Consider the following 27,981-nt stretch of genomic DNA (forward strand, 5'->3'; position numbering starts at 1 on the left):
GTCATACCTCCTGGACCCATCTGCTTTGGTCCTCACTGCTGTCCAGGTATTTGCAGAGTTTTTGAAATGAAGTGGAAACATGCACTCGTGATTCTGTTTGGCTACTGTGACACATAAGTGAAAGAACAAGTCCTACTCCCAAAATACATCCAGTGCTTAAAGAGAAGACAAAAGAAAATTATTAAGTATGCTTTGGCTGCTCTGAACTCTCTCTTCACCCCAACAAGGGTTGCTGAGAAAAAAGACCTCTTGGCCTTGCCTGACGACTAGCCCTGTGGATAATTACTTACCACAGTCAATTTTACAAATGGTTTTTATTTCACACATCGGTGATGCTTTTTGGGAGACACAGGATTAAAGAACAGCGTAAGAAGAAAACGTGTGTTAAAAATAATAAATCCTACACATACAGCCTCATTATTCCTTCCACCCCTGAAGAACCAATAGCCCCATCAACAAGAACATCAACTAGTACGACAGAAGTATGGATCTAAACTTCTGTATCTGATTTATACTGATATCCCAAACTCTGATAGCCCAGTTAAACATACTGATTACAGGTTCACTGGCTGTATTAGGGTCTGTTGCTCTCAGACTCCTCCAAGAGGTGTTCCAGTTTGCAAAAATAATGAAATTAGTGATTGAGCCAGAGAGTGGCTACGATGACTGTACCGAGTAAGGTATTCACCTGCATTTCAGAATGTGAGTGTCACGTATACATTCTAACCCATATGTACTAATATATGCATATGCAATAGTGGACCAGCTTCAACAGGGCAGACATATCCAGCACAACTAACAGTTTGATGCTGAGGATACTTAAAATTGCAACAGGAAGTTGCAACAGCTTCAAAGTACATAATTTAATAGGGCAGCTGGCACGAACAGCTTCACAGTCTCTGCCTCTTTCACATTTGACCAGAAATTCCATTCTGGACCAAAGAACTCTTACTAAATTCAGCACCTATGCTCCCACAACAAGTTTCAGTTTCCACAGGTCATCGGTCATAATACGGAAAAGTTTTGTCAGAAAATTCCCAAGCAGTTCTGGCTGCCATCATGAGATACTAAAAGCATAGCAGATACTGCTCTGAAGGTGATCTCTCACTGGCACAAATACACAATAGCTTAAAGAAGCAGCTCTTATGAAGACTTTTTCCCCCTCAAGCATCTCCCTGAGTGTGCCAATGACAGACAGTGCATGTAGCGAGCAGTCAAATGTGGCTAGGATCTTAGGCATTCCTCTAAGCTTCTGCCATCCAACTTAAAAATGGGAAGAGTTACTGCTTTTACTGACCTAAGTAAAAAAGAAACTTCTGAGAATAACTTCAGTCATATTTATAAGCTAATGCTTTTCAGCAACTGGGGATGAAGATGATGAGCATGCCTAGAAGACTTGGAGTGGTGTCTTGGCAGTGGCATCTTCTTTTTCCAGCAAAGAAGATGAAACAAACCTTTGGAATCAACTCTTTTTAAGTGTGAATTAATGAACAGCCAACAAAATAAGGACATGGCTTATACGTAAGAATTCTATACACAATTTTACACTGTTCCTTGTTGACAAAAATACACAGAAAGAAAACAAAGTTCCTAATTAGAGCTACAATGTATTATGTTGTTGACCTTCAGCAAAGACCCAAAACGTAAGTGGGGACTGAAGCAAGAGTAAAACTTCACCCCCTCTGATCCCCTTTTCGTAACTAGCAATTGTTTTCACTTGGCAACCTTGTTTGTGATCTATATAAAATTAATACTTAAGTGCACTTCATCCACACAATATCTCAGATTTCCCAACCTTGTTTGTGATATATATAAAATTGATACTTGAGTGCACTTCGTCCACACGATATCTCAGATTTTCTCAGAAAATTTTATTTACTACCAATGCATCAGACATACTGCATTACTGTCATGACTCATATTTGAATCTAATGCCATTTATCTCAATAATGTAACTGAGCAATGTACAGTGCAGTACAGTCCATCACATCACAGAATGAAGGACTTCATGAACAAATCATGAAACAAAAGGTTTGTATTTTAGGATGAAGGAAAACTGGTATTTTCCTGATAATACTGAGGTCAGTGGAGTTTGACAGGTTTCTGTAAGAACAATATAAAAGTTTGATGACAGTTTTGATTGAAAATGCCTTAAAGTCAAATCAAACAGCTACTTACCTTGCAAAAAACTCCATAAAAAGCAAGTCAGTTTAATGCTCCACACAGCAATTTAAAGGAAGGCTACTGTGTACTTCAAGTTTCATAACAATTTGCTCTTTACCACATCTTTACTCAACATGTATCAGTGTTTATCATTTGTTTAATATTGCTCCAGTATTTATTCTTACAGAAGCAAGGTACTCTGCCATGAAATAACTTTATACAAAAAGCCGTATTTGCAAAGGTCTTGTAGCATTCATCCTCAATATGGGACATGTAACAAGGCAAGCCAGAAAACTCTACTGCTCCTAGGCATTCTCAAAAACTTTTTACATGCAAACCTTTCAAAAGCTCAGAGTTAACCCAATCTTCAACATGTTTTCCTTTGTTTGCTGGAAGGCAGGGGGGTGAGGAGGGGAAGCAAAACCTTCCAATACATGGACCATATGTACTGCTAGGTTTGTTACCCATATGCTGTACTGTTACAACTGGAACCCTGCCTTTGATTTTTTTTTTTTTAATTATTTACTTATTATTTTTTCCCAGTACACTGAGGTTGAGCTGACAAAAATCTATTGAATGTAATCTACATGAATAACTGGAAAAGCTAACGACCATGAATGTACATGCTTGCTGAACCTGTGCTCTACGTAAGTTAGGCTTGGGAGGAAAAATGAGCTGTTATATAGCTTCTGTAATCAGTAAGTCTGACAAAACCTAGTAGCACAAAGAACTGTCTAAATCACCTGTCATGCACATTTTCCATACACGTGTATACTGAAAAGTGGTGTATCAGTATATTTTAAAAATATATGTATTCCAGTTTTTGTCTAACATAAGGGCAGATTTAAGGCCCACTCCCAGATCTCTTGATAATGTCTGAGTGCATTCCATTTAAAATCAGGAGTAACTGCAAATCTCCTAAGGCTCTGCAATCTATGAAACTCTGTTTCAGTTGAAAAGTGAACAAGCATCCTATTAACATGCTTAACCATCTGAAATGTTTTCCTGCTTTAAAAGATTATGAGTTTCACTTTTGCTTTTTTTCTTGTGTGGCTACAACAGATAAAAGAGTACCAATTCACAAGCATTATTCTCACGGAGACCTCTTCTGAGAGGGAACTTTAAGTTTAGAGTATTTTATTTATGCAACTTACACAGACATAGAGATTCTTACGCAGCATAAGTGGACTCTCACTAAGCTAAAGCACTGACTCAGGGAAAGACTGTTGCTGCTTATTGAAAACAACTCTGTTTTCTTCATTCCTCTTACCTATTTCCCCCCCCCCCCCCTTTTTAAAAAGAGAATTCTCCTAATGAAATGAAGACGATTATATATAAAAGCAACATTCCTATCAAGGCTGACACGGTCAGTGAAGCATGGTTGTGCGAGCTCCAGTTTGCACGGCCTACACATTGACAAATCACTTTCTTATCTAGACACTCAAGGTAGAAAAACAAAACAAACCAAAAATTCTGCAAAAACCTCTTTCCTGACAACTTCCTTCAGTGTGTGAGATGTCTCACTTGACACCCTAGAGAAGTGTGTTACTGAGCAGAGAGGCACATCTTCTAAAATGATCAGGAGGCACGCCAGACTGCACAAGCGTACAGCCGAGCGGCAGGGTGCGGGGCGGAGGGGCGGACGGGACGGGACGCTGCGTTCCGCTAGGGGGCAGCATGAGGCCGGACAGCGGCGGCCCGCAGAGCTTCGGTACCGGGAGCCCTCCCGGCCACACAGGACCTCACCGCCGCCGCAGGAGACGGTATGGCTACTGCTGGCATCCAGAAAAAAGAGAACTCCATCTGTGATAAATTCATCTTATGTATTAATTCATCTTATGTATTTGTTAATCAAACCGGTTTTGTAAGCCTTGCACAGTATGTTCGCTTTTGTAAGGCAGTGTTAGCTCCTGCAAACAGGTGCAGTTGGAAACTTTGTAACTATAAGGTCCTGCTAAGTGAACGGGATAGCTCGGCTTTCAATGCCTAATAAGGAAATATTTTAAGGTACGCAGGCTCTAAACGACAAGAAACACAGAAGAAGACTACAACCTTCATCCCACGACCCCCTTAGCAACCAGGCGCGCAATCGCAGAAGACGCTAAACAAGGCCACGTGGGCCGGGACTCTGGGCTTTAGCCCGGCAACCACGGACTATAACAAGGGGACTCTAAAGGGGTTGGGTGCGCGCCCGTTGGTAGAGCAGAGACTCCCCGGCCGCCCAGCGCTGTTTTGCCTGTTTGCTGCTTGCTTCAATAAATTTTGATCGGACTGTCCACAGGCTGGCGTATAATTTGTCGTCGCCACCCATAACACCATCCTCCCACATCTCTACAGCATAATACACCTACTCTCAAAAAACTGGCAGCCTATTTTGAAGGAAAAAGAGAATCGCCAGTTTAGCATGCGCGAAACACTGATGGAAAGATCAGCGTAACGCTTATGTCCCACAGCTGGCCATGCCTATCATAGAATCACAGAATGGTTTGGGTTGGAAGGGACCTTAAAGATCATCTAGTTCCAACTCCCCTGCCATGGGCAGGGACACCTTCCACTCGACCAGGTTGCTCAAAGCCCCATCCAACCTGGCCTTGAACACTTCCACAACCTCTCCAGGCAACCTGTTCCATCCAGTGCCTCAACACCCTCACAGTGAAGAACTTCTTCCTAATACCTAATCTAAATCTACCTTCTTTCAGTTTAAAGACATTACCCCTCATCCTATCATTACACTCCCTGATAAAGAGTCCCTCCCCTTCTTCCCTGTAGACCCCCTTTAGGTACTGCTATAAGGTCTCCCTGGAGCCTTCTCTTCTCCAGGCTGAACAACCCCAACTCTCTCAGCCTGTCCTCATAGGGGAGGTGCTCCAGACCCCTGATCATCTTCGTGGCCCTCCTCTGGACCCACTGGAGCAGGCCCATGTCCTTCTTATGTTGGGAGGCCCCAGAGCTGGACGTAGTACTCCAGGTGGGGTCTCATGAGAGCGGAGTACAGGGGGAGAATCACCTCCCTCGACCTCCTGCCACACTTATTTTGATGCAGTCCAGAATGCGATGGGCTTTCTGGTCTGCGAACACACCTTACTGGCTCATACTCAGTTTTTCATCCACTAATACCCACAAGTCCTTCTCCTCAGGGCTGCTCTCAATCCACTCATCACTTGGGATTGCCCCAATCCACGTGCAGGACCTTACAGCTGGGCTTGTTGAACTTCATGAGGTTCGCAGGGACCCACCTCTCAAGCCTGTCAAGGTCCCTCTGGACGGCATCCCTTCCCTCCAGTGTGTCGACCGCACCACACAGCTTGGTGTCGTTGGCAAACTCACTGAGCATGCACTCATACTGGATGAAAAGGCTGGAAAGGCCCTTGCTTTGGAATAGCAGTTTAAAAGTAGACAAATGCCAAACATGGACAAGTCTGCAACATTTACAGCTTTACATTACTACTTTGCTCACAAGGAGTGATCACAATAGACACGAACTTACCATTAACCTTTAAAAAATGTAGCCATTACACCCAGCATAAAAAACTACCCACCCTTCAATCTTCCCTCTCGCACTTGCCATTTTTTCATATTCTTCTGGCAACCCCTCACCGCCACTGAAGTCTGGTTTGTTTTTTCTATGAGGGATTTATCTCCAGCTAATAGGTTGCACAAATAAGCAGTGACAGGTGTAACAAAGTGATGCAGCTGATACAGCTCCCTGTGCACCATGTGTCTCACCCTGTGCCACTCAAGAGGCAACCCAAATCCTGACGAAGCTATACAGGTTCACAGCCCAATGGTGTGCAACTGTGACCCCTCACAGCTTTTCAGAAGGTCCACTGGAGAAGGGGAGGGCAAAGGCAAACAGAAATTATTGCTCTGTTTCCTTTGAACAGGGAAGAGCTTGGCAGAATAATGTTTAAAATCAAATAAAACCCTATGCACCCACACTGAGGCACTCAAGATACTGCAGTTCCTTCCCCAGTTTAAAAGGGAAATGACTACTGTGGAAGACACATACTACTGTGTTATGTTAGTCATTTAATGGCAACTGACACATGTGGTTTATTGTTCAATTATTCCAGGTTTGCCAATGCTAGTAATTGTGCAATACCTTTCAATAATTTCTTGCCCTGCTGGTGGGTTACTCCTCTCTTTGGCACACCTGAGGCATAACCTCAGTTGGTTAAATGAAACTTTACTCAGTATTCAAGATGCCATCCACAGCTGTTAAATTAATGGTCTGGCTCTCCCAGATAAATAAGCCATGTGAGGCAGCTGATCCCAGAGCTCACACTGTATTGTACATGCATCCACAGTCCAGTAACAAGCTCCAACGCAGAAGCAGCTAGACTTCATTGAACACCTTGGCAACCACCCAAGAGCGCCAAAGAAGGACCTTCAAAAACATCTTTCATTAATGAACATGTGCAGGTAAGATGAACAACCTGCTCCTAGAATTGCTACCATCTTCCCACTGCCTGTGAGCAAGACTGTGTGGTTCTCTCTACATCTCTCTACAGTCCAAGGTTTTAACTTGTGGGTTGGCAGGGATTAGAAGTAGTGGTCATTGTTTCTTTTCACCTTGCACTAGGGACTGTATGGAAAAAACTGTGTGTGTGTGTGTTAGATATATGCATATATGCATACACTTATATATGTTCATATATAAAGGATTACATATATACATTTATTTATGGACACACTCACTTAGAAGAGGTGATACACAGAGGAATAAACCAGCAGGAACATCCTGAAATTCAGCAAGCACCAACTCACAGTCCTGCACCTGGCAACAGACAGGGACCAGAGGGGCTAGGGATCAGCTCTTGGGGACAGCCTTGGGCACTGGTGGGCAGAAAGCTGAGCCAAGGCCAGACATACACCGAGGCAGCAATGAAGGCCAGCAGTGCACCAGCAACATGAGCAGGACACAGCCACGAGAGCCAGGGGAAGGATCACCCCTCTACTCTGTGCTCACCAACACACCCGGAATACTGCTGTGAATGCAGAAGACACCAACAAAACTGGAACAAGTTCATGGGAGGCTACTGCGGCAGCAAGGCTGGAGCCCCTGCCCTGAGAGCAGAGGCTGTGGGACCACGGCTGGTTCATCTGTGAGAAGGGATGGCTTTGGGGGCATCCAACAGCATCTCTCACACTGACAGGAAAGGACTGAGGAGATGTAGCTGGGCTCTTGCATGGCGGGAGGCTGAGAGGCAGCAGGCACAAGCTGAAACATCAGACGTTCACATGGAGGTAAGGACAGCCCAAAAGTGCAGCCAAGGCCCAGAGATGTTGTGCTGTCTCCAGTCTTGGGGGTTTCAAACCCTGACTGTAAAGCTTTGGACAATATAGTCCAAGTCCATGGCTGAGTCTGGTTTGGGGAGGGATGTGGACCTCTGAAGGTCCTTGACAGCCTGCACGAGTTGGTGATTCTATGGAATCAGCTAGAACAGGTTGTCTCCTTATCCTATCCTTATACTCTTCTGTGTCAAATTAAGGAATAAAAGCATGAATTAAAAAGGTGGAGCTCAAAATAAAACAAAATATTATCAGTAATGAAGAAACTCACTTGTACTCCAGACTGGTGTCAAAGCAGCAGTCTTCCAGTGCATCCAGGGACTTCATTAGAACTAAGTTCATCTGTTGACCAGGTACATCACTACAAAAAAAAACCCAAACAAACAAACAAAAATCCAAAACACAGCTCTGCTCTTCAAATCATATAGGATATTAAACCTCCTGCTAAGACTGAACGTGCCAGTAAATAGAGTTCTTTTCTTGCTGTAACAGGTTCTCATACTAGTATCTAAGCAATAACTGGTCATTTGTGTCACATTCATATAAACATATTCATATACACATAATAAAAACATATTCAGACCTGAACTGGCAACCATTATTGCTACAACACCCAGAAAGAAACACAGCACCCAGGATTTGTAGAACATGCCTGACAGTAGGAGGAGGATAATGATAGAATATGGTCTCAGCTAGACCTGTAACTATTTAGAAGCTGAAAACTCATGACATTTTAAGATACTAGCCTCCTAAATCTCTCTCTCCATCTCTTTGCCTAACTTACTGATAAAAAAGGAAGCATTTACATCTCACTCCAAAGATGTCATAGACACTCCCCCCTCTTACATAACATGTACACAGTTTTCTTAATGAACAGGACATCTTTAATGCAAACTAACTCTATGATTTGATATTAGCCATAGCTATATCCCTACAAGTTTTGCTGTTGTTGCAAGCCAATGCTTGGAAGAATGTGTGAAATTAAGGTTTGAAATTATGCAGGGCAGTGAAAGAGTAAAAACTGATATAATCTATAAGAAATTTTTAGATAAATTTATTAATTTCAACACCCCTCGCCAAACAAACAAAAGCCAAAGACCCAAAACAAAGATTCACATACTCCAAAATACCAAGCTGATCTAATGTCCTTTTCTTTAAGAACCTTCTAAAGCTTGTGTGTAGCTCAGTTGTCACCACTCACTAATCATCCAGAGACAGTCCATCCCCAAATTATGTGGCTCAGTCAGAGGCAACAAGGTACCAAGATACCAAAGCACAAAGATTAGAACACAGCAATGCTGCACAGCGTTTTAACAAAGGCAGGTGCAGCAGAAACACTAGCTTCCCTGAGCAAATTAACAACTGACAGCCAAATCTGTTTGATACCTGTGTTTGTGCATCAATTAAACATTTATTATGGGTATACTGGCAGACAGAATCCCTAGCAGTCAAGAAGTTGGAGGAGTATAAAGCCAAACCTACTTCTTCATTTCTCTGGAATCATCAGAAATTTGCAAGGGAGCCCAACCCTTCTGTAAAGGAAGCATTTTCTACCAACTTCAGAACATCTCTTTGCTGTGAACACAGCTGTAACAGCATGCCTTAAAGACAGCCCATTATGCTACTTCTGTTGTACCTCCATCCCCATATGCATAATATGATGTAAATGGATGCTATCCAGTGTCCAGAGCACCACTTAGAAAGGAACCAATGAAAACTGTGAAATATTTTACAATTAAGTCTCCTAGGGCAGCTAGTCCCCTTTAAAAGCATATGTGTGGCTCTTCTAGCTGACTGCTTTGCACACGTACCTTAGAATATTACAAAAATTAATCATTCATCCTGACAGAATGGCAAAATATCCAGGATAGCACTGGGGAAGTGGGTGGTGAACACTGATAATAAAACACATCTTTCAAGAAATGTTGCAAAGCCCCTCGAGAATCATTTGCCTATGACTTGTAAATACTTCAATTCCTCAAAACTTAAGGCCACATGCAGGAAAAAGAAGGAAGTTATTTGCACCCTCACATTACATATGGTAATCCTTACCTGACTTTTTCTTCATACAAACGTGAGATAAACATCCCCAAACCAAGGCCCATGTGGATTTGAACAGCTTGAGACTCATCAGCATTTGGTTTCCCAGGTAACCTATCAGTCAGCATATTCAGGACCTCCTCAATCTTCTCCTTGCATGATACAATGAAAACTGGCACCAGGAGAGACAAAGCAGTGGCTGCACAGGAACGAGCTATAATACCAGCAGTATTTTCACCTGAATAGGACTTCTAGAAAAACATAAAAAAGAAATTTTCCTTTCCTCTTGGGGGAGGGAAATAAAATTCCTTTCCAGATAATAACACTCAACACTTTAGGAATTTACAATACCTATACAGCACAAAGCAGCACAGAAGTATTGCAGTCTGGCAATAAACGATATTTCATGTAATTGCCTATGGTAACTTTTCCGTTTGCCTTACCTTGTAAGCGGCTTAAAACTACAGTAATTCAGCATATAATTTCTAAGTGTAAATAAGATTATTATGTATGAAACTGTAAACAAAGGATAAGACAGGATGCAACTAGAATTTAACAGCTAGTCTGCATATAAATACATTGGTCTCTTTTAGTTTTCACCTTCCTCGTTAAAATACCCAGCAGCGTGATCAGAAGGGCAAAGAGAAACCAGCCGTGATGTTAATGTACTTCTGTAATTATAACACACCAAGAATTTAGTGAGTTGGAAAAAGCACTATCTTAAAAGCATCACACCTAAGATAACAAAATATCATGAGATCTTGCAAGATAACCAGTAGAGATTCTTTTTAAAAAAGAAAGATCCCTTACAAAGGTTTTTAATTCCTTTCCTTTCTGAAAGGTAAAACCCATACAGCTACCTCTACTTATAAAGCAATGGACTGATTGTAAGTAATAACGTATATTTATCAACTTCCACATGCAACTCTGGAAAGGAAAGGAAAAAAAAATCCTATCAGGATGCAAGGCACTCTGCAAGACAGTGATTTCTACTGTGTGCCTTGGAATTTTACAAACATAAGATTTTTTTAATTTTATTTTTTTTTTATAAACAGAGTGGATTTTAGAAATGAAAATTTGTCACATTGTTCCATCTCAAAACCACCTTTTTTAAACAGCATTTTTTTCCAAGGCAGGAGTCACAGAAGAATTCGGCAAGAACTGCTAGTGCCAACCAAGTAGTTGAATCTCCTTATGTCCAACCAGTCTAGTGTTTATTTAACACTACATTTGATTTGGTGATCTATGTCCCCTATCAGTGATGACAGGGGTCACATGCTAGAGCTGACTCTGGTCCATCAGTAATTTTCAGCTTTTTGATGCTAACATCTCACTACTGGACTAAATGCAGTTCATGAATGCAGTTAATGAATTTCCTGTTAGAAAACATTACGATACATTAGCAGGCTGGTATTTGGCCTTGTAGGATCCAAGTTCCCTTCTGCACCCATGACACAAAAAACCTCCAACCTGGTCATTTTGAACCCAGGTAGTTAAGGGTTAGCAATGCCTACTCCTTAAGGTCTATACTGAGCTTTCAGTCTGTCTCCAGGTCCTACTTAAGGACTGCCTAATACTTATATGGCTTGAGAATTTCAGGCTGGTTATCACACTGCAAGCACATATGATACAACTTCCACTGGCCCTCAGGGGTTCAAAGGTACAGTAAAATAAGAATCACTGGCTCCATAACTATTCTATTTTGGGAAAGTAGGCATTTCAGAACCCTAAGGAATGGTGTCAGAATCACTCAAGAGTATGACAGTGTGGTCTGAGAAGAGTCTGTTCATGTTACAAGGTTTTGTTTTGTACATACACACCAAATATTCTAGGTTTTGAAGGTTTTTTTTTGGTTTTAGAATTTCCTTCATTCGTGTATCCTCACGTGTTGTTTATTACCATTTTGGTAATAAAGACAAACACTCAAGGCAAACCCAACTATAAACAGAAAACACAATGAAAGAAAAAGAACAAAAGCAAGAAAAGTTTTGATTCTCTTGTATTACAGCTACTAAAGGGCAAACAGAACCAGGAAACTCCACACTAAGAACTCCAGGTATGAAATTCAGATATATTCTCTTGCCTTTAATACCACAATACGTACCTGGTAGAACCATGTGAAGACTTGACCTTTAGGGTGATAGCGGCTATTCACAATACTAAAAAGGGTCTCTGTGATCATAGAAATCCAGTGTTTTGTGGGAAGAAAATCAGGTTCAGTCTGCAAAAATCAAACCAAATACTCACTGTTATTTTTTCTTAAATCAGGTCCTACCTGAACAGAAGGTCAGTGGCTGATGTTCCAGCTGTGATCCATCAGGAATGAGATTATTTTGTCATTCTTATGTACAGTAAGTAGCATGATTTACTTGCCAGTGCTGACCCTCCAGACACTACTTTTGATCAGGTACTATTCAGTAAAAGCAAAAATGATGAGAAGAGAGGTTGGCTGGGTTTCAGTGTCCACTAGACCTCTATCTCATCTGTCAAAACCAACAAATAGATGTGTTAGTCATTATGTTTCTTGTGAAAAGGCGCCTACACACTTCGACTGCTTTTGTATAGATCACACAGCAGCAACCAGATGGCACTCACTGAGCAGGGTGAAATTTGAACTTCAAAATGTAAAGTACTTCACATCACTTTACCAGTCCCCCAAACACCTGGTCATATTGCTTCATTATATTCCACCAAGAGTAGAGAATCTCTTTAGCAGATTCACTCACCTCAGGCATCACTTCCGTGTCTGAGGAAAGGCTGCTTTCGTATTTGGCTACAGCAACTGCAAGACCAGTTAAGGCAAAAATAGAGTTTCCTTTCACCACTGGGCTGTCTCTGGACAGAAAAAGGTAAACAGTTAAGAAGCATAATAGAGACGCAGGCAACAAAACATGTATCTCAATGTGGGAAAGTTATGCTACAGGTGGTCTAGGAAGGAAGGCCTTTGCACCTAGCAATTTTATTGGGCTGTCTTCTAGCTCAGCAAAATTCTATAACATTTCATCTTCAGGAATTAGAGAAACAGTAGGGGAGAGAAGCATTTCAGTCTTTTTTCTTGTTTGTCTTTTATATAAAGCCTAGCACACACAAAGTTGTATAAAAAATGAAGCTTGCTTCCAGTATAATGAGGACTGCCACCCTGCAGAGCAAGTAGTGCTCACAGAAATGCATCATTTGTTCTTAGCTAGTACCATCTCTACACAGGACAACACAAAAAGCTCTTAAAACAGAGAATGTTAGGCAGGCAGGTGCCACTTCACTGCAACAGCCTGGAGATTTAGCAGAGCAGCCACCACTGAAATCTCAGCTTAAAAAAAAAGTTTTTAATTACTCCCCTATGCTATGAAAACATTAACATCATGGAAAATGACAGGTTTCAAAGCATACTAACTTCTACAACAGTGCAAACCTTTACTTTCAAGGAACTCAAGAAAAAAAATCTGCCACCTACAAATAAGAGAGAGAAAATAACTCTGTTCAGTTTCATGAAAAGAGAGATGTTGATATACCAGTCATTCACAGAAAAAACGTATTGCAACATAATTCTGCTGGAACTCTCTTAGCTGTTTTACAATAGCAGCTGAACAATACAACTGTGCTAGACCACTTACAGTCTTACACTAGACCAGTACACAGTGTACTACACTTTTTGCACCAGTCTTCCATTTCTAAAAACTTCCTCAACTGTTGCTGTAAAAACATACCTACACTACAAATTCAGGCATTTGTTCCAGATCCAAAGATCTCATTTTCACAATAAAAGTATTTTCTGGATTTCTGGTTTGCTTTTTAAAATAAGACACACAGGTCTTAGTGGAATGTCATTGACCTCTCCTGTTTGGAGCACTGAAACTATTTCCTTCCAGGTAAGAGATGTCTACAAATAATTACAACCAGGTGCTTTGTTAAGTTCTTTGAAATCTTCCCATATCTCTTGCCTTAAATAATTTCCTAATCTATGTATAGAACCTTTGTTGTTGTTGATTATCAACTTCTAAAAGGTTACGTTTCATGATGTACCTCAAACAGAGAGATACTTCTAAATCTACACACTCATGAAAGCTGGATGTTTTCAGTTTAATGAAGGTAAAAATCATCATCCTAACAAAGCCAAGGAAGAAAAAGAGCAGTGTCTTACTCTTTATTGAAAATATGGGGAAAAACCCCAGTATTTGCTTACAAGAAAGTCAGTAAACACAAGAAGTTCTAGAGATGTGATCTATGCACAGGAAATCCTTCTGCTGTTACCAAAGAAAATTCACCACTCCCTCCCAAATTAGACAATTCTTCTGCTTCAACTAGTTTTGCTAATGAACTTCTACAGCAAAAATCATAACTTTAATCCTGAGACACAGAACATGATATATTTAAAGTTTGTTATTTTGTTCCTCCTTTATTTATCTCTTTCTACTACCTTACCTTAACACAGGTATTTACTGAGTAGCTAAAATATCAAACAGATCTTCCAATTTCATCCCTCTTTAACTGACTCCTTCAAGATGGACCACCATGGAAGGAAATAGAACAGCTGGGAATATCTTAAATATCTGAACAATGGTAAGTTAAAAGAGGAAGAAGTCCAAATCTTTATGGAAAGTCTTAATTAAAATCACCAGAACTTAACTCACGAAAGTATTTCAAACTAGTCTTCTACACATTTACAATAATACCAATGTTGAAACAGTCTGTAAGATTTCACTGTAATTCTTTCACTGATGATATCTCTATGATTTAAGATTTTCTAAGTACTTGTTCTTATGAGGATTCACTAATTCTGACGCTTTTGCTTAACCTTAAGCAAGCAGCCAATTTCACGTTAACCAAAGGCAAAGCGTAATAGGAAGCTAGCGGCTAGTGGAGAGCGAAAGGAAGAAGTCAAACCAATTTAGCAGCCTATGAAGGAAGGTTAAGATACTTACTGCTGCCTGAAAGCCATGTGCTAATTCTAACAGCAAATGAACAAGCCTGTCACAATCTGAAAACATGTAATTTCCTGCCTTTGGGGGCATCTGGGCACAAGACAGACACCTTAACAGGAAGTGGGACAGTTCTGATGAGCCCATACTCCACTAAAGACCAGCAAGCTTCTGGATAAATGAAGTTACTTGAGGCAAACAGTCTGCTAGTTAAAAAAAGAACAGATTAATAGTGCATATAGCACTACCCAGGCTTTACTCAAAACATTAGGCATCAGCCTTTCTAATAGACACAGTCAGTGATAAAAATCTCAAAGCACAAAGTGGGGCAGAGTTCCTCTCTTGGACAGCATTCATGTGAAGTCATGAAATTGGCAGATAATCAGTTGCAGAAAATACTATCTTATATCTTCTGCCACAAAAGAGAACTCATTCTCATCTGTAATAAATTAGCAGTTCTTACTTGGAAGCACCTTTGATGACATCAGTCAACATATCTCTGACCCTGCAACAGAAAGAATTGACACCACGTTCATTATACTATAGCATGAACTCAGCTAATTTCCCCTTGTGCCTTACACATGTCCATTCTACGTTAACAATTATCTCATCTAGCTATCAGAAAATTTAGTGCAAATTAATCACAAGCATTAAAACTGTAGAAGTGCTTACATACCACACAACATTTCTTCACGCTTATGTGCACTACCAATGTTTTATAAAGGGCTCTTATTTGACTTCATACCACTTTTTGTAAAATGCAGGTTCATGCAATAGCCATAAATCTGTTCCTTGAGCTGTTAACACGTAAGTTTCCAGATCACTGTGTTATATCTTAGCATAATAAACGAGAATGTTTTACAATGGACAACCATAACAATTTATTCAACATTTTCTATAATCCAGGAACCACTATGGGCAGTTATGCTATTAGACAGTATAGTAACCTGAATCCATTTAAATGAAAGCCATAGGAGTAGTTACAATTTCTTACACATTACTGTAGCTGATTTATAATATGCTGCTTGTCTGCATTTGTTTAGTTTTGCATTCATATCAAGACAGAACCAGAGATGCAGTGAATTTATTATAATTATTATTATTTGGGTGAGGAAAGAGATCCTGTCCACTACAACATACAAGACCATCCTGGCCATGACTGTCATCCTACAGAAAAAGTAGGCACTGTGTGGACAACACAAATGCTTAATAGGTACTGAAGTTAGAGCCCTGAAGCACCAAGCAATTAAGGGGGAACAGGAAAAGACATGAAAGCTAATACCGGGCTCCCAGTTCACTTACTGCTTTGATTTCTCTACTGTTTAAGGGAATTCTGTTCATTTTTGACACAGCTTACATTAACACTATTTAGGAAATACAGAGCAGAAATCAGTTCAGGAGAAATCTACAAAAGTAGCATTGCTACAGGCATTCTTCTCACTTGGAAAATGTTTTTTCCTTGTACCCTATCAAGAAAGGGATCGGGCAGAGCAACAACAGAAAATTGTGCTGCTACTACAATTGTAGAAGATATTCTTCTACAATACTGTATCATTCTGGATCTTACTATGAAACCCTCGAATTTAGACTTAGCTGGAATAAAACGACAGACACAAATCTTGTATTCATGTTGAGTGGGACTTAGTAACACTTTTTTGACTGAAATGGGCAAAGGGCATTTTGGTTTTGCTTGTACATACTTTGTTCCCAATGCCCTTATGAACAAGCACGGAAACAGATATTTATACTGTCCATGGATACATAGTTCTTTCTCTCCATGAAGCCTCCCACTTCCCACCTTGTCCCCCTGGCCATGCACATACAGGGCTAAATCCTGGCAGACTAAGACACTCCTCAGCTGACTGAAACAGAAGTAGTTGAGATATGGATCACGGTGTGCATCAGGTGTTTCGTCTTAAACAACATCCTTAGGCTCAACATTGCCAACTTACCATATGAACTGAGGTGTGTCTCAGTTCACTATGACATACATCATACCATCTCTTACATTTGTTTTATCAAGCCGTTTTCAGTGAGACAGCTCACTTAGTCTCTACAAGTAAGTTTTACTCTTTGTATAATCCTTCTGCTTTAATGTGACACAAAACAAATACAGTTTTCCATTCCTTCCAGTTGCTCACCCTACAAAATGTCAGACACTGTAGAGGGGAAGGTACCTGTGAACCCCTGCATATGGGAATCCTTACAGACAGTTACCCAGAAGTCTCTTTCTTCCTGCTCCCCCCCACTTGGTCATTGTATCTGGTATGCGGGTTTTTTTCAGTAGTGCTCATACAGTCTTTAAACTTGCAAAACTAAAGGCTTTGAAGTCTTGCCCTCCTCTGCCCCCTCACTTGCCATTACAAGTGATGAGGAGCAGACAGGCAGTTCCTTACCACAGCCAGGCTGTAAATTGTTTGTACTGCAGCTCTTCAGGATCCTCTTTTCCATGTTTTAACTGCATCTCCAGTTCTGCCTGCCTCCCCTGCAGAATTACAGAATAAGTCAGAGGTGGATCTCACATGACCAATCATCATAAGATTTCTTCAGAGAACACTTAGGTAATGGATGTAGCCTTTCACTTGAGGGCTACTTCATATGTGAACTTGACTGCTTTTCATATGGGTTCCCACTGTAATACACAATATATTAAGTAAACGAATTCGTAATTTTTTATTCTGTGAGAGAAAAACAAGCTGCAGATGGCACAAACGACCACAGATACTGAGACATCTCTCCTAGTCCATGCAAAGACACAAGTTCCCCTGAGAAGCGGTACAACAAGCAGGGAATGAGATTTAGAAACCTGCTAGCTAAAATGGATTCTAACAGCAAAACATCACTTTTTTGATTCACTACTTAAAGCAGAATTCCTTATTTTTTTCTTTCTATGACGCCAGCCTCCCTGTGACCTCCTACAACAGTTCTTTCTGTACCTTGAAGGAGATGATATGGCCTCTAACAATTATTATCTAAATATATTAAGCAGCTTTGCTTTAATGTTCAGTCTTCAATCAAGAGACAACTACATCTCAACTTGTTTAGGTTGTCAGTTACTGTTCCTCGGTAGGTTATTAAGCCTTAAGTGAAAAATGTAGGCACATAAGCTGTGTTTTTCAGGTACTGAACACTTGTAGTTTGGGTGTGCATAAAAACCTGAGAATACAAGAGTCAGTCCTGTAAATCCACATGTCACTCAAAAGGTGACTCTCCACAGAGATTAAAGGATCATATACAATACACTGACTAAGGAGAAGGCTGCATAAAAACTATGCGAAAACCTATCGCAATTTGCCCAAACACATAAACATTGGCTTAAGTTCTGTACTAAATCAAGACCTATAGGATCATCATGAAGAGGGTGATTTCAGTCTCAAAAACATGCTGAATGCACAAATTGGCAGAAGTGCTTAAGCATGTGAGTAGATGTAATGAAAGACAAGAGGACGTTCAGGTGTCCAAAAGGAAAAAAGTCCTCATGCAAGTGTTTTGGTGAACTGGACCCTAATAATGTCTGCCTCCAAACTGTAGAAATGATTACTAGTTGTTCAGAAATACTGAACTATGTAGTATCCAGAGTACTCATACTGTAGTCTCTTTCGGCCATCTCAGATGAAATGTACTATAGAAGCATGAGGAGTAAGTAAAGATACTAGGTCTCCACTGAGGGACTTCAGAAGCAACAAAAATAGGCTCTATTGCCCTGTAAAATGGCATGAAATCCTAGAGAGGCTTTCAGAAACAAGTCTGGTAAACACCAACCTTCTCATGAAATCTTGCCTCAGATGGGAAGCAACATAGGAAAGGAATTAAATGTACGCAACGATGGCCCCCTCTGTAGTTATGGCCTAAAATTACAATTTGAATAGCTGCTGCCTGCTTTGTAATGGGGCTTGCTCAGCTTAGAATCTGGTGTTTTGCTGATGGCCAAGATAAAATTTGCTTTGAAAACGTTAGAGACGCATATGTTTTGCTGCACAGCAAAACAAGGAACAGCCAAAGCTTCTAGAATTCACTCAGCAACCTGAGCTGCTCATGCTGAAAACAGCTGATGTGGCCTGGAAATACAAACAAATAAGCCCTTCTAGTAGCACAAAGAGAGTCTTCTAGAAGGCAGCTATTTGTTAGAAGTTTTTTAGATCATTCCTGTTGAACAACCAAATGACACTACATTGCCCTAGATAACAGGTCAGCTAACCTAACGAAAGAGAGGTTTTAAGATGTTTCCTAATCATTAGATAGGGTGGAAAAATCAAAAGACGAATCCCTCACAGTGTGACAGCAATGCAGGCTGGTTAATAGGAGTTCTACTTAATGAATCATTCCTTGATAGTTTCTGTCGACTTCATGATACTATTATGACAAAATTCCTACCCAAAATGATAGGTTAGAGCTCTAGCTAAAATTCCACATTCTAAAAATTCTAAGAATTGACACATTCTGCAACTTGATGCAGGAACAAGACTGCAAGAACCTGAACTGTAAGCAGAAGTTATACTTTACAATGGGTATCCCAGATTGTGCTGCCATTAACTGAAGACTCATTTTTATTTCCTTTTCATAAATTTTGTTATTAAACACCTCAAGCTGTTTTTTTATATTATTGTAAGTTGCATGGATGCTCTTCCTGGTAGAAATAAAACTCATACCACTTGAATAAGCATTAATGTGCACAATATTATGTACGTTGAAATTACCTGCAGGACTGCTCTGTAGGTTCGACTCATAAATCCTAACCAGGACTGTGGCAGCAGTATGGAGCGGTGCCATTCAGAAGGTTGAATGTTAACCTGTGCAACCCACCAGAAAGGATAGAAGCAGTTACATTAAGTCCAATATATGCAGAATATATGTTCTCCGACATGTGATTTGCAAGCAATCATTTTGCTCATGGCTGTAGGACATTACACATGGCTATAGGGAACTAAAATGATAATGTACTTTGTTCTTCTTTCTGGTTTTACCCACACCAAGTTACCCAGGCCAGACAAAACTGGTTGCTTCAGGTAGTTCAACAGATAACTGATCCCAGAGAAAGCAGTGGAATTACATGTGGCAATAAGCACAACAGTTAGTAGCACTGGCAGATAAAAATATGTATATAACAAAGATGTTAGTGCAGTTTATGTTTGTCATAGTTTTTGTAAATCTTAGGTGCTTCTAAAAGCTTTAAACAGACATTTAAAATAAAAACAAGTAGATGACTACCTAAATGCAAGGGAGATTGTTCAAAAGGAGTTAGTATCCACGACTGGGGTATATATAACTATGTTCAAGTACATAGTTCAAACTTCCTTTAAGGAAAGGAATTGTTAAAAAACCCAAACTAATCACAAAGTTTCTTTCTAGGAAGCACCAGTATAGAACTAACAGGAGAAAAACCACACTGCCTCAAAGATAGTTTAAAGAAATATGCAACAGCTCTCCCTGCCTGCCTCCAAATCTCACACAGGTATGACAGCCTCAACTTCACAACAGAATAATAACTCAAACAGTCAACTACACAATCTGATGTATGTGCACAGACTTTCCTCATAAGCCCAAGGTTGTTCTCTTCAGCAAGCACCATAGCAAACTGACTCAAAGACTTTTTCAGAACATGTTGAAAAACAAAAATGAAGTCAAGTGATCTCAGTAACAAGCCATTTTCTAGCCCTTGGTAGCTTAACAACGTACTTACAGGGGCAAGTTAAACAGAAAGTGTCACAAATTCAAGGCCACCAAGAAAGTTCTTTCAGACATCAGTCCTGCATGATGTATGTACCTCTCTCCATGCAGTTTGCATGTTATGCAATTTATAAATAAAAATATATTAATTCACAAAAAACGTGTATCACAACTAATTAGAAGAGTCTCTATTTCCCTCTCTCCGTGACTGGCTTAACTGCAGCAACATTTTACTAAGGTAAGATAGGAGTTCAGGTGTCTTCTCCTTTTAACTGCTGTGTTTTCAGACCCACAAACAACATAAGCTCTGTAATTAAAATGATGGGTGTGTATTGTTGTATCTCATTACATTCCATGGTGGGTATACAGAATTGATTTTTCTTGCTACCGTCCAATTATTTCTACTGTCTGCCTCTACCAAAAAGATGAAAAAATGTCATCATAGCCATTTGGACTCCACTGGAAATAAGTTATTTAATCTCAGCAGTTTCCAGGGTAATCAGTTTTTAATAAAGGAAGGGCAAACATGTCAGGTTGAGGTGAGACTGGATATATCTCAGTATCCGCTGTTTAAGGCCTATACTTTCTATTTCTAAATTAAAAGAACATGCCAGACTCCCTGAGTAATGGAAAAACCCTGTGAGCTGTGATTAAAAATTGTGCAAAGCCCACCTAGAGTAACTGATCTTGCCAGGCTTAAGGTTATTAGTCTTCCTTTTTATTCCTCCTATTTTATTTTATTATGAAGACTAGTCACTGTTAACATGTAAAACACTGCATGCCTCAAGGTATGCAAAGCCCTTTCTCCATCATGTGCTCCACTGGCCTCCTCTGTACAGAATGGTTAACCAAGACAAACAACTGAACTACCCTTGAATTATCTTCCTAAGTCTTCCTGCTTCATCTCCTCTATGTCCCTCATGATCTACATAAAGCAGTCAATATTCTTTCTTTACATGGATTTTAAAACATAAAACAAAGGACTGTGCTAAAGCTTCACACCCACTGTCAGTGGTGAACTTAAAACAGTGTTAAGTACTAACACTCTATACAAATAAATACAATCTAAAAGTCAACCAATCAAAAGAGATGACCTACTCCACCTCACAGCCCATACAAATACACCCCACAGAAAAAAAGAAATCTCATCTTTAAATGACGCAGTAACATTAGTCCTTCCTTTTTAGCCAAAATTTTATTGACACACCCCTCTCATCTCTGCTTATCAATTCCTCCAACAAGTTGATGAGCGGTCAAGGTTCCAGTCAGAATTGTTTGCCTTAGGTTCCCAAGGCATCTGCAGCAACTCCAGTCTTCACCTTTGCCTCTACTCTGAAACTATTGTAGACTTGTGCATTTAGATTTGCCTGGTCTCATGGAGATCTATGAATTTCACCATGTAATCCACACCTGTGCACCAGAGCAAAAGCAGGCCTTCAAAACACTTCAGGTGCTCATGCAGGAAATATAAAGCTTTAGGTGTACTGTTGCATTTAAAGCAACTAGACAACATGGTCTAATCAGGAACATATTATTAGTACCTTGCACATCTTATCTAAAATTTGCACATGTGCTTGATCACCAGCAGAACTGCTGAGCAGCTTTTGATTAATTAACTTACTTCATGGCAGTAAACATTTTGCAGATATGTGGAATGAGAGGAAGACAAGAGGGAATTGAACATCTTCACATAACAAAGAACACTCAAGTAAAATTCATCTATGACTGAAAATGATTGGATATAGTGCTGAAGATTATCACATAAGCAGTGCTGATACCTGCTATTTCACTAACAAGATACCAGCAGTCTTTACTTTTCCTCTATCACTGGATACACAATGATAACAACAACTACATTAAGCATCGATTAACTCATACGAGCAAGCATAGACAAAGCTGACAGTAAGTGAAGTTCAGATTCTTTTGAGTATGCACTTTATGTGTAAGATATTGGACGGGTGGGAGGCATGGGGAAGGAGGCTCTGAAGGGACTTCTGAACCAATGATGAGTGGTTGTGAAACACTTCCATACTGGTCCTGGGATGTCCTTAGGAGGCAGCACAGCCAGACCAGGCTGCCAAGTAGTTTTCAAGGAGGAGCTGCAGCCTGACATCTGAGACAGTAAGAAACAGCATGAGCTAGTAGCTAGCTGTTTAAGATGCTTAAGAATCGACATGTCTCCCTGAAAAGACACATAAGCATAGACTGTGCTGGCCAAAACCCAAGACAGGGAATGCTGGCAAACCACAGGAGATACTACTCCTGTACTTCAACACTTCCAAATAGACACAGCACAAGTTTTGCACACTTCTGCAAGACTGGAAAGTAATTTCAAGTGAAAACAGAAGCTCACTTCCCCTCTCCAGTGCACTCCCAGTAAAAATCAAACACCATGGTAAGATCTGGATGAGCTTTCTTTCAGCCCTGGTGCCTTTGCTGCTGCCATAGATCTTTGTATATTGCTCACTCCTTTTGGACTGATACATACCCAGCAGGGGGCACAGAAAACAGATTTAGGGAAACAGTGAAATTAAGCATGTTTCTATCACTTCCCTAGGTATCTAATTGAGATAATACTGTTTAAAGAACCTAGAAACTATGATATCTTTAATATTTATGGCCCATCTTAAAGTCTGCTGTAGAGTAGTAAGTTCTTTTACTAGGTACAACAGGTTTCCACTTTGATAGCCCTGCCAACTCACATGGTCCCTAAATTCAGCTCATCTCTAACACGTGTGGCTGTGAAAACATGTTTTAGACAATACCCATATGTCAGTGAGATGTTTAGGTGTGTATTTAAATGCCCTTCTCACATATGGGACATATAAACTGCAGCATCAGTGATTTCATAAATAAGGCTAGCGTTACAAATCCATATGAATGAAACTGTGAAGTAGCATCTCTTTTCTTCTCAAATTTTGCTTAGAGGCTCACTCTTTTTAACATACTTGCAAGCGTGCAATACACATCCAAGTCCTCCGCCCAGCATTCCTTTGTGAGAAAAAAATTGCCTGTCTTTCTCCAAGGCACATTAGACTGAGGAGGAGAAAAGCAAAAATATGTGAACAAACTTACTTCCTGAATACTGTTTCATCACTGGAGGAGATACATTCAGTTAATTCAGTAGTGGAAACCAGCACAAAGTAGTTCATAGTCTGAACTACATCCATTGAAATACCTAGGCACAGAAGAATATACTACAGCGAATTCTGTCCCAGACAATCCAATCATCATCTTAAGGTACTTCACATGCAAGGTTTGAATAAGCCCTTGAATCTCTTGATTACAACAAAATCAAACCAGAAAAGAAATGTACAGAAGGAGCTTTCCACTTTAGTGCTTAGAGATGCATGTCACCACAGCACATCTAACGAATGCACTTAAAATGGAAGCACAGAATGCTTAATCTGCGAGTATACAGGTGCCTAACATGATTATTATTTGCAGAGCAGTATTTAATACTGTACAATTCACCAATGGCACCCACCTTTGCCATTGTGCCTGTAAATATTACTAACTATTAGGGCAAAACAACTGTGCTATTATTTCCAACATAAAGCAAGCAGTTGAATATTGAGAAACATGCAAAGGCAAGACCATCCTCCCCTATTTGAAAAACACTGCATTGGTTCAGACTGTCAAAGCCACCATTTACCACATCTGTACACATCTGTACAGCAGGCTGCCTCTGTGCTTTTTGCATGTAGCATAAACTGTTCCCTTCACCTCCATTAAAGAAAGAAAAGATGGGTAGCTAGCTGAAAGCCTAATAACTTTGACCCAAAACATACATTTACAGAACCATCAAAACATATGGTACATGATGTGAACATATGTGACTATTCATCCTCATTGATTTTCACAACAGAGGTAAGTGAAGCTGGTAAGAGATTATTCCTATAAACTCCTAGGGAAAATTACTCTGAAAACTGAAACAGTCACAGGTAATTATTAGCTAATCTAGCCCAGGTGAGTGTGATAAACCTCAGGGACATCTTGTACAGTATGATCCAAGCAGCCACAGAGAAAACAAAGAAAACCCATGGTCTATGTGACTTCTGACCACTGTGAATACACTAACTTACACATCCTCTCAAACAGAAGTTAACAAGCTCTGTTTAATAATCAATCAAATGGCACATCCCAATTTCTGGGGGAAGATGATCTTTCTCTTTCAAGTCACCAGTGACCAGTAAAGAGCAATACAGCATTTCAAATGCACCACTATTTATTGAACATATGTTCTGCCTGCCATGAGATACCCGTCCAAATAACATCAAAAAACCCTCCTGCATCTTAATCTGATCCTGCTGACAGGTATTACAGCTGCATCCAATCCCTCAGCTAGAATAGCACCTAGGAGATAGAGTAAGCCTGGCCCATTAAGGTTTAACAGCGAATTACCTTTTTACTGTTGTTGTTACTGTTAGATTTGAATGGCAGCTAAACCCAGGTATTTGTTATTTGTATGCTTTATAGACTTCTAAACATGCAAGAAGAAATTCTTTCCTCTGCGTACAAACCTCATGTAACTCGGGTTTTTTTGGTAGCAGAATCTCAGGCATCACACTTTTACACATAAAGAATCTCACAGAAATTAAGCTGGTTGCATCAAGCCCCTCCCCATGTTCCAGTTTTCAAAAATTAAGCATAATAATGGCAACAAAGCATATGCAGATGCAGACAGATATGCAACCTGTAGATTCACATTCTACAGATGTGAGCATAGATCAAATCACTGAAGACATAAAAAAGTTATTATCCCAGTATGGCAATTATATTGATGACTGCTAATCCCTAACTAAGGAAATGCCAACTGCTCGGGATTTTTAGAGATAAAATAAATGGATGCTTGCTATCTCCTAATTAATTGTAATTTCTTGGTGTTTACATCCACCTCACAGTTTTCTCAGAGCTTTATGCTGACTGCAATGCTTCAAAGGAAACTTGTTCTTAATGAAACACTTCTTCCTTTACCTAAAAAGTCACTATAAGAGTTAAAAAAAAAAATCCCAAACAAAATAAAAAGCAGTCAAAGCAGTACCAGTGTAATTCTGGTAATTTAAAACCCCTAAAAAACCTGCTTAATGTGCTGTGTTGAACTCTGAAGCAATGACTTTGCAAAAACACGTTAATTCCAATAGCCACTGCAGGGAAAAGATGAGCCTAGGTCCTACTGACTCAATTTTCTTAGACCAATACTGCTATTTCATAGCTTTATAGCTTAAGCTCCCTGTTTTTACTGTTAAACACTGCTTGCCAGAAGAACATTGAGGACTAAACAAACACTAAGGCATGAAATTCTGATGGATGAACCCAGGGACTCACTTCTTATCTAGCCAAAGGCCCAGATACCTTTTTCCTGACAACCGTAACTCCAACTGTCTCTACGTACAAGGGAAAAAAAGGCAAGAAAAAACATTTTTGTCTGTTAAAGCAGTGTAAGCTGAGAACAGAAATACTGATATATTTTGATCAAAATTTTATAGTTATTGTAAATTTTCACTAAAATGGTGCAGTTAGGATTGTCTGAAGATGTTTTGTGTTTAGGTTTATATTTCAAACATAATTGGATTTCTTTTTAGTTTTACTACACCTTGAATCAATTGACTTTGTAAAATACTGAGATGCTTAATATAGTATTTCTGTCTCCAGTCACTGGTATGTATTCACTAACTCCACCCAGTTCATCACATTCAATAAAAAAACCACACTTTGTCAAGCAAACTTTTTAAGGTTGTGTTTCTATGAAGGTAGCTTGTTAGCATAAGAAAAGTCAATTTTTGATGTGTTGCTGGATGTTACAAGCAATGCTAGTACACACAAATAAAGAATTTAATTTTTTTTACCAGAAATTATATTTGGTGCTTTAGTAGGGCAACAGGCAAGTGTTTACAACATAGCAGTTTAGAATTGATCTTCATCCCACTGTAATCCCACTATAACAGTTTAATACATGGCTTTTATTACAATATAATTAAGTATGCTTTTCTCCAGAACCTATGGCACTGAACCCAGGTCCCACTGAATGAAGCAACTACATAGAAGGCAGAGCTTTTCTTTCTGGATGTTACGCAAGCCCACGCTTCATTCATAACTTCTTACTCTAAATTTGCTCCTCTGATATATTTTGCAATACTCTGTAGACTTCCCCTGGTGCTCTCCACTGGAGCACCCAAGTAGTTAGAAAACACTCATTAATTTATTTGCACACTCCTGTGATGATGAGGGGTATTATCTCCAGTTTCTGCTTTCACTCTTTAGCGGTAAAGCTGTCAAGATGGAAAATATCTATTAAATTTGCATACATGATTAGATAACTTGAGATCTGTGTTTAAGGATGGTTTTTGTTCTTTATTTTTACTAGTTTGAGAGAAGAACTTGCCATCTGAAGTACTTCATAATGCTGTTGACACTGCCTTCATAACACAGCACCGGGAAGAGATTTGCTTACCCCAGTCCAACTGGTGCTGACTAGCTTTCATCCTTGTACAACTTGACCTAACTTCTACTGGGATTCCATGTGGTGTCTCTGTGGTCACAAGACATGATTATTACTTTTTGTGGCTTTTCAGTTTAGAAGGACCAAAATGATAGGATGTTTTATGATAGGTAAAAATCTTATGTGTACGCTAGCACATGGAAGTGTTTGAGACATGGTACAGAGCTGGAAGACTGCACCAGGTAGAAGCGGCCAATTCCAGCATGGTATGCATTCACATCGCTGAACTGGAAACTTCAGGCAAACTATGCTGCAGACAGGTTTGCTAGAGAGGGATCTAGTTCATTTGCTTCAAAGAGACCAAGGGAGTGAACCAGTATAAATGCAGTGTGAACAAGCAGGGAGCAAGACCTGAGAGCAAGGCCTGGAGGGAGCCATGCGGAGGCATCACAGGATCAGAACGTAGCCTCCATGCATTTTCCACTGCAGAGACCCATCTTCTGTGTCAGGCTTTCAGTTTGTAAACAGAAAACTCTCCAAACCCTGTGCACGCAACCTTCCCACTCAAACCCTGTGCTATACTTATTTCATAACAGAAATTGTTTGGTGTCATTGATTTTATTAGCATCATAAAGAAATTTTGCAGCAGGTAGTCTTTAGGTCTGTTGGGTGTCACTCACAAACCAAAATCAGGACCCAGACATGCTCCCCACCTGCAACCCATATCTCATTCATCCTACCTCTTCCAACTTCTGCAACAAGTACAGTGTGAGTGTTAGATAAAACACTTCCTTTTATCACACGGTTCTGGTTCACTGTCAACACAGGATGCATCCTGTGCTCTGAAGAAAAGGCTCCTCTGTACAAACAGCATACAAATTATCTTTAATAGCACCAAACTGCTTGTACATGGGACAGAGAAAGGACTAATAATGGGACTGTTTAAGCTTTTCTATCCTTGAAAAGTAGAACAGCAATTGGCATTGCTGGGGTGGAGGGCAGGGGGAATCTTTAAAATGTCCAGACATTCATCCATTGTTTTCTTTTCTGGATATTCTGCCTAAGACTCAATCTAAATTTTATAGAAGTTTTTTTATCATCATCTATGCTCTTTTGCTCATATCAGACTAATTCATACATTCTTATTTATATCCTGTGAGCAGAAACTTCACCCTCAGATGCATATAATTAACCTTTGCAGCAATACAAAATGATCGTATTGACAGAGTTATTTTATGAACTTTCAAAGAGATTAATACACTTCCACTTATGTTAATAACTGCTCTCATTGGCATAAAATTGGGAAAGGAAGACTTATTTTCCCTAGATCCAGTTTAACTACTTATTTTGTTCTACTGCTCTCAAAATTTTTCAAAGATCAACATTCATATTAACCATAAAAGTACCATAATTCTAGACTCTCTCAAAGATTTTGTTACAAGCACTTTATTTCCTGTAATG

General features: G+C 39.8%; 1 protein-coding gene and 2 long non-coding RNA genes across 5 annotated transcripts in view; 1 reads left to right on the top strand and 2 right to left on the bottom strand.

Annotated features, from left to right (window-relative positions):
* Positions 1-27,981, bottom strand: part of FOCAD (focadhesin) — a 136,366-nt gene that overhangs the window by 28,894 nt on the left and 79,491 nt on the right. For all 3 annotated transcript variants that reach the window (XM_030003485.2, XM_030003484.2, XM_041121093.1), the window contains 8 exons: positions 19,109-19,201; positions 16,808-16,896; positions 14,875-14,916; positions 12,222-12,330; positions 11,600-11,716; positions 9,508-9,746; positions 7,727-7,816; positions 8-155 (listed from right to left, as the gene is read on the bottom strand). In XM_030003485.2, the coding sequence (XP_029859345.1) occupies positions 8-155; positions 7,727-7,816; positions 9,508-9,746; positions 11,600-11,716; positions 12,222-12,330; positions 14,875-14,916; positions 16,808-16,896; positions 19,109-19,201 (927 nt within the window). The remainder of the gene's footprint in view (positions 1-7; positions 156-7,726; positions 7,817-9,507; positions 9,747-11,599; positions 11,717-12,221; positions 12,331-14,874; positions 14,917-16,807; positions 16,897-19,108; positions 19,202-27,981) is intronic.
* Positions 3,879-4,713, bottom strand: LOC115336483. Its single transcript, XR_003921790.1, has 3 exons — positions 4,478-4,713; positions 4,128-4,134; positions 3,879-3,960 (listed from the first exon to the last, which is right to left on the bottom strand). It is a non-coding gene; the product is annotated as an uncharacterized LOC115336483 (long non-coding RNA).
* Positions 6,431-27,307, top strand: LOC121232721. The gene is made up of 4 exons (XR_005931654.1): positions 6,431-6,585; positions 11,764-11,846; positions 13,925-14,052; positions 26,446-27,307. It is a non-coding gene; the product is annotated as an uncharacterized LOC121232721 (long non-coding RNA).

Source organism: Aquila chrysaetos, chromosome Z (genome assembly GCF_900496995.4).
Source record: "Aquila chrysaetos chrysaetos chromosome Z, bAquChr1.4, whole genome shotgun sequence".
Classification (NCBI taxonomy): Eukaryota; Metazoa; Chordata; class Aves; order Accipitriformes; family Accipitridae; genus Aquila; species Aquila chrysaetos.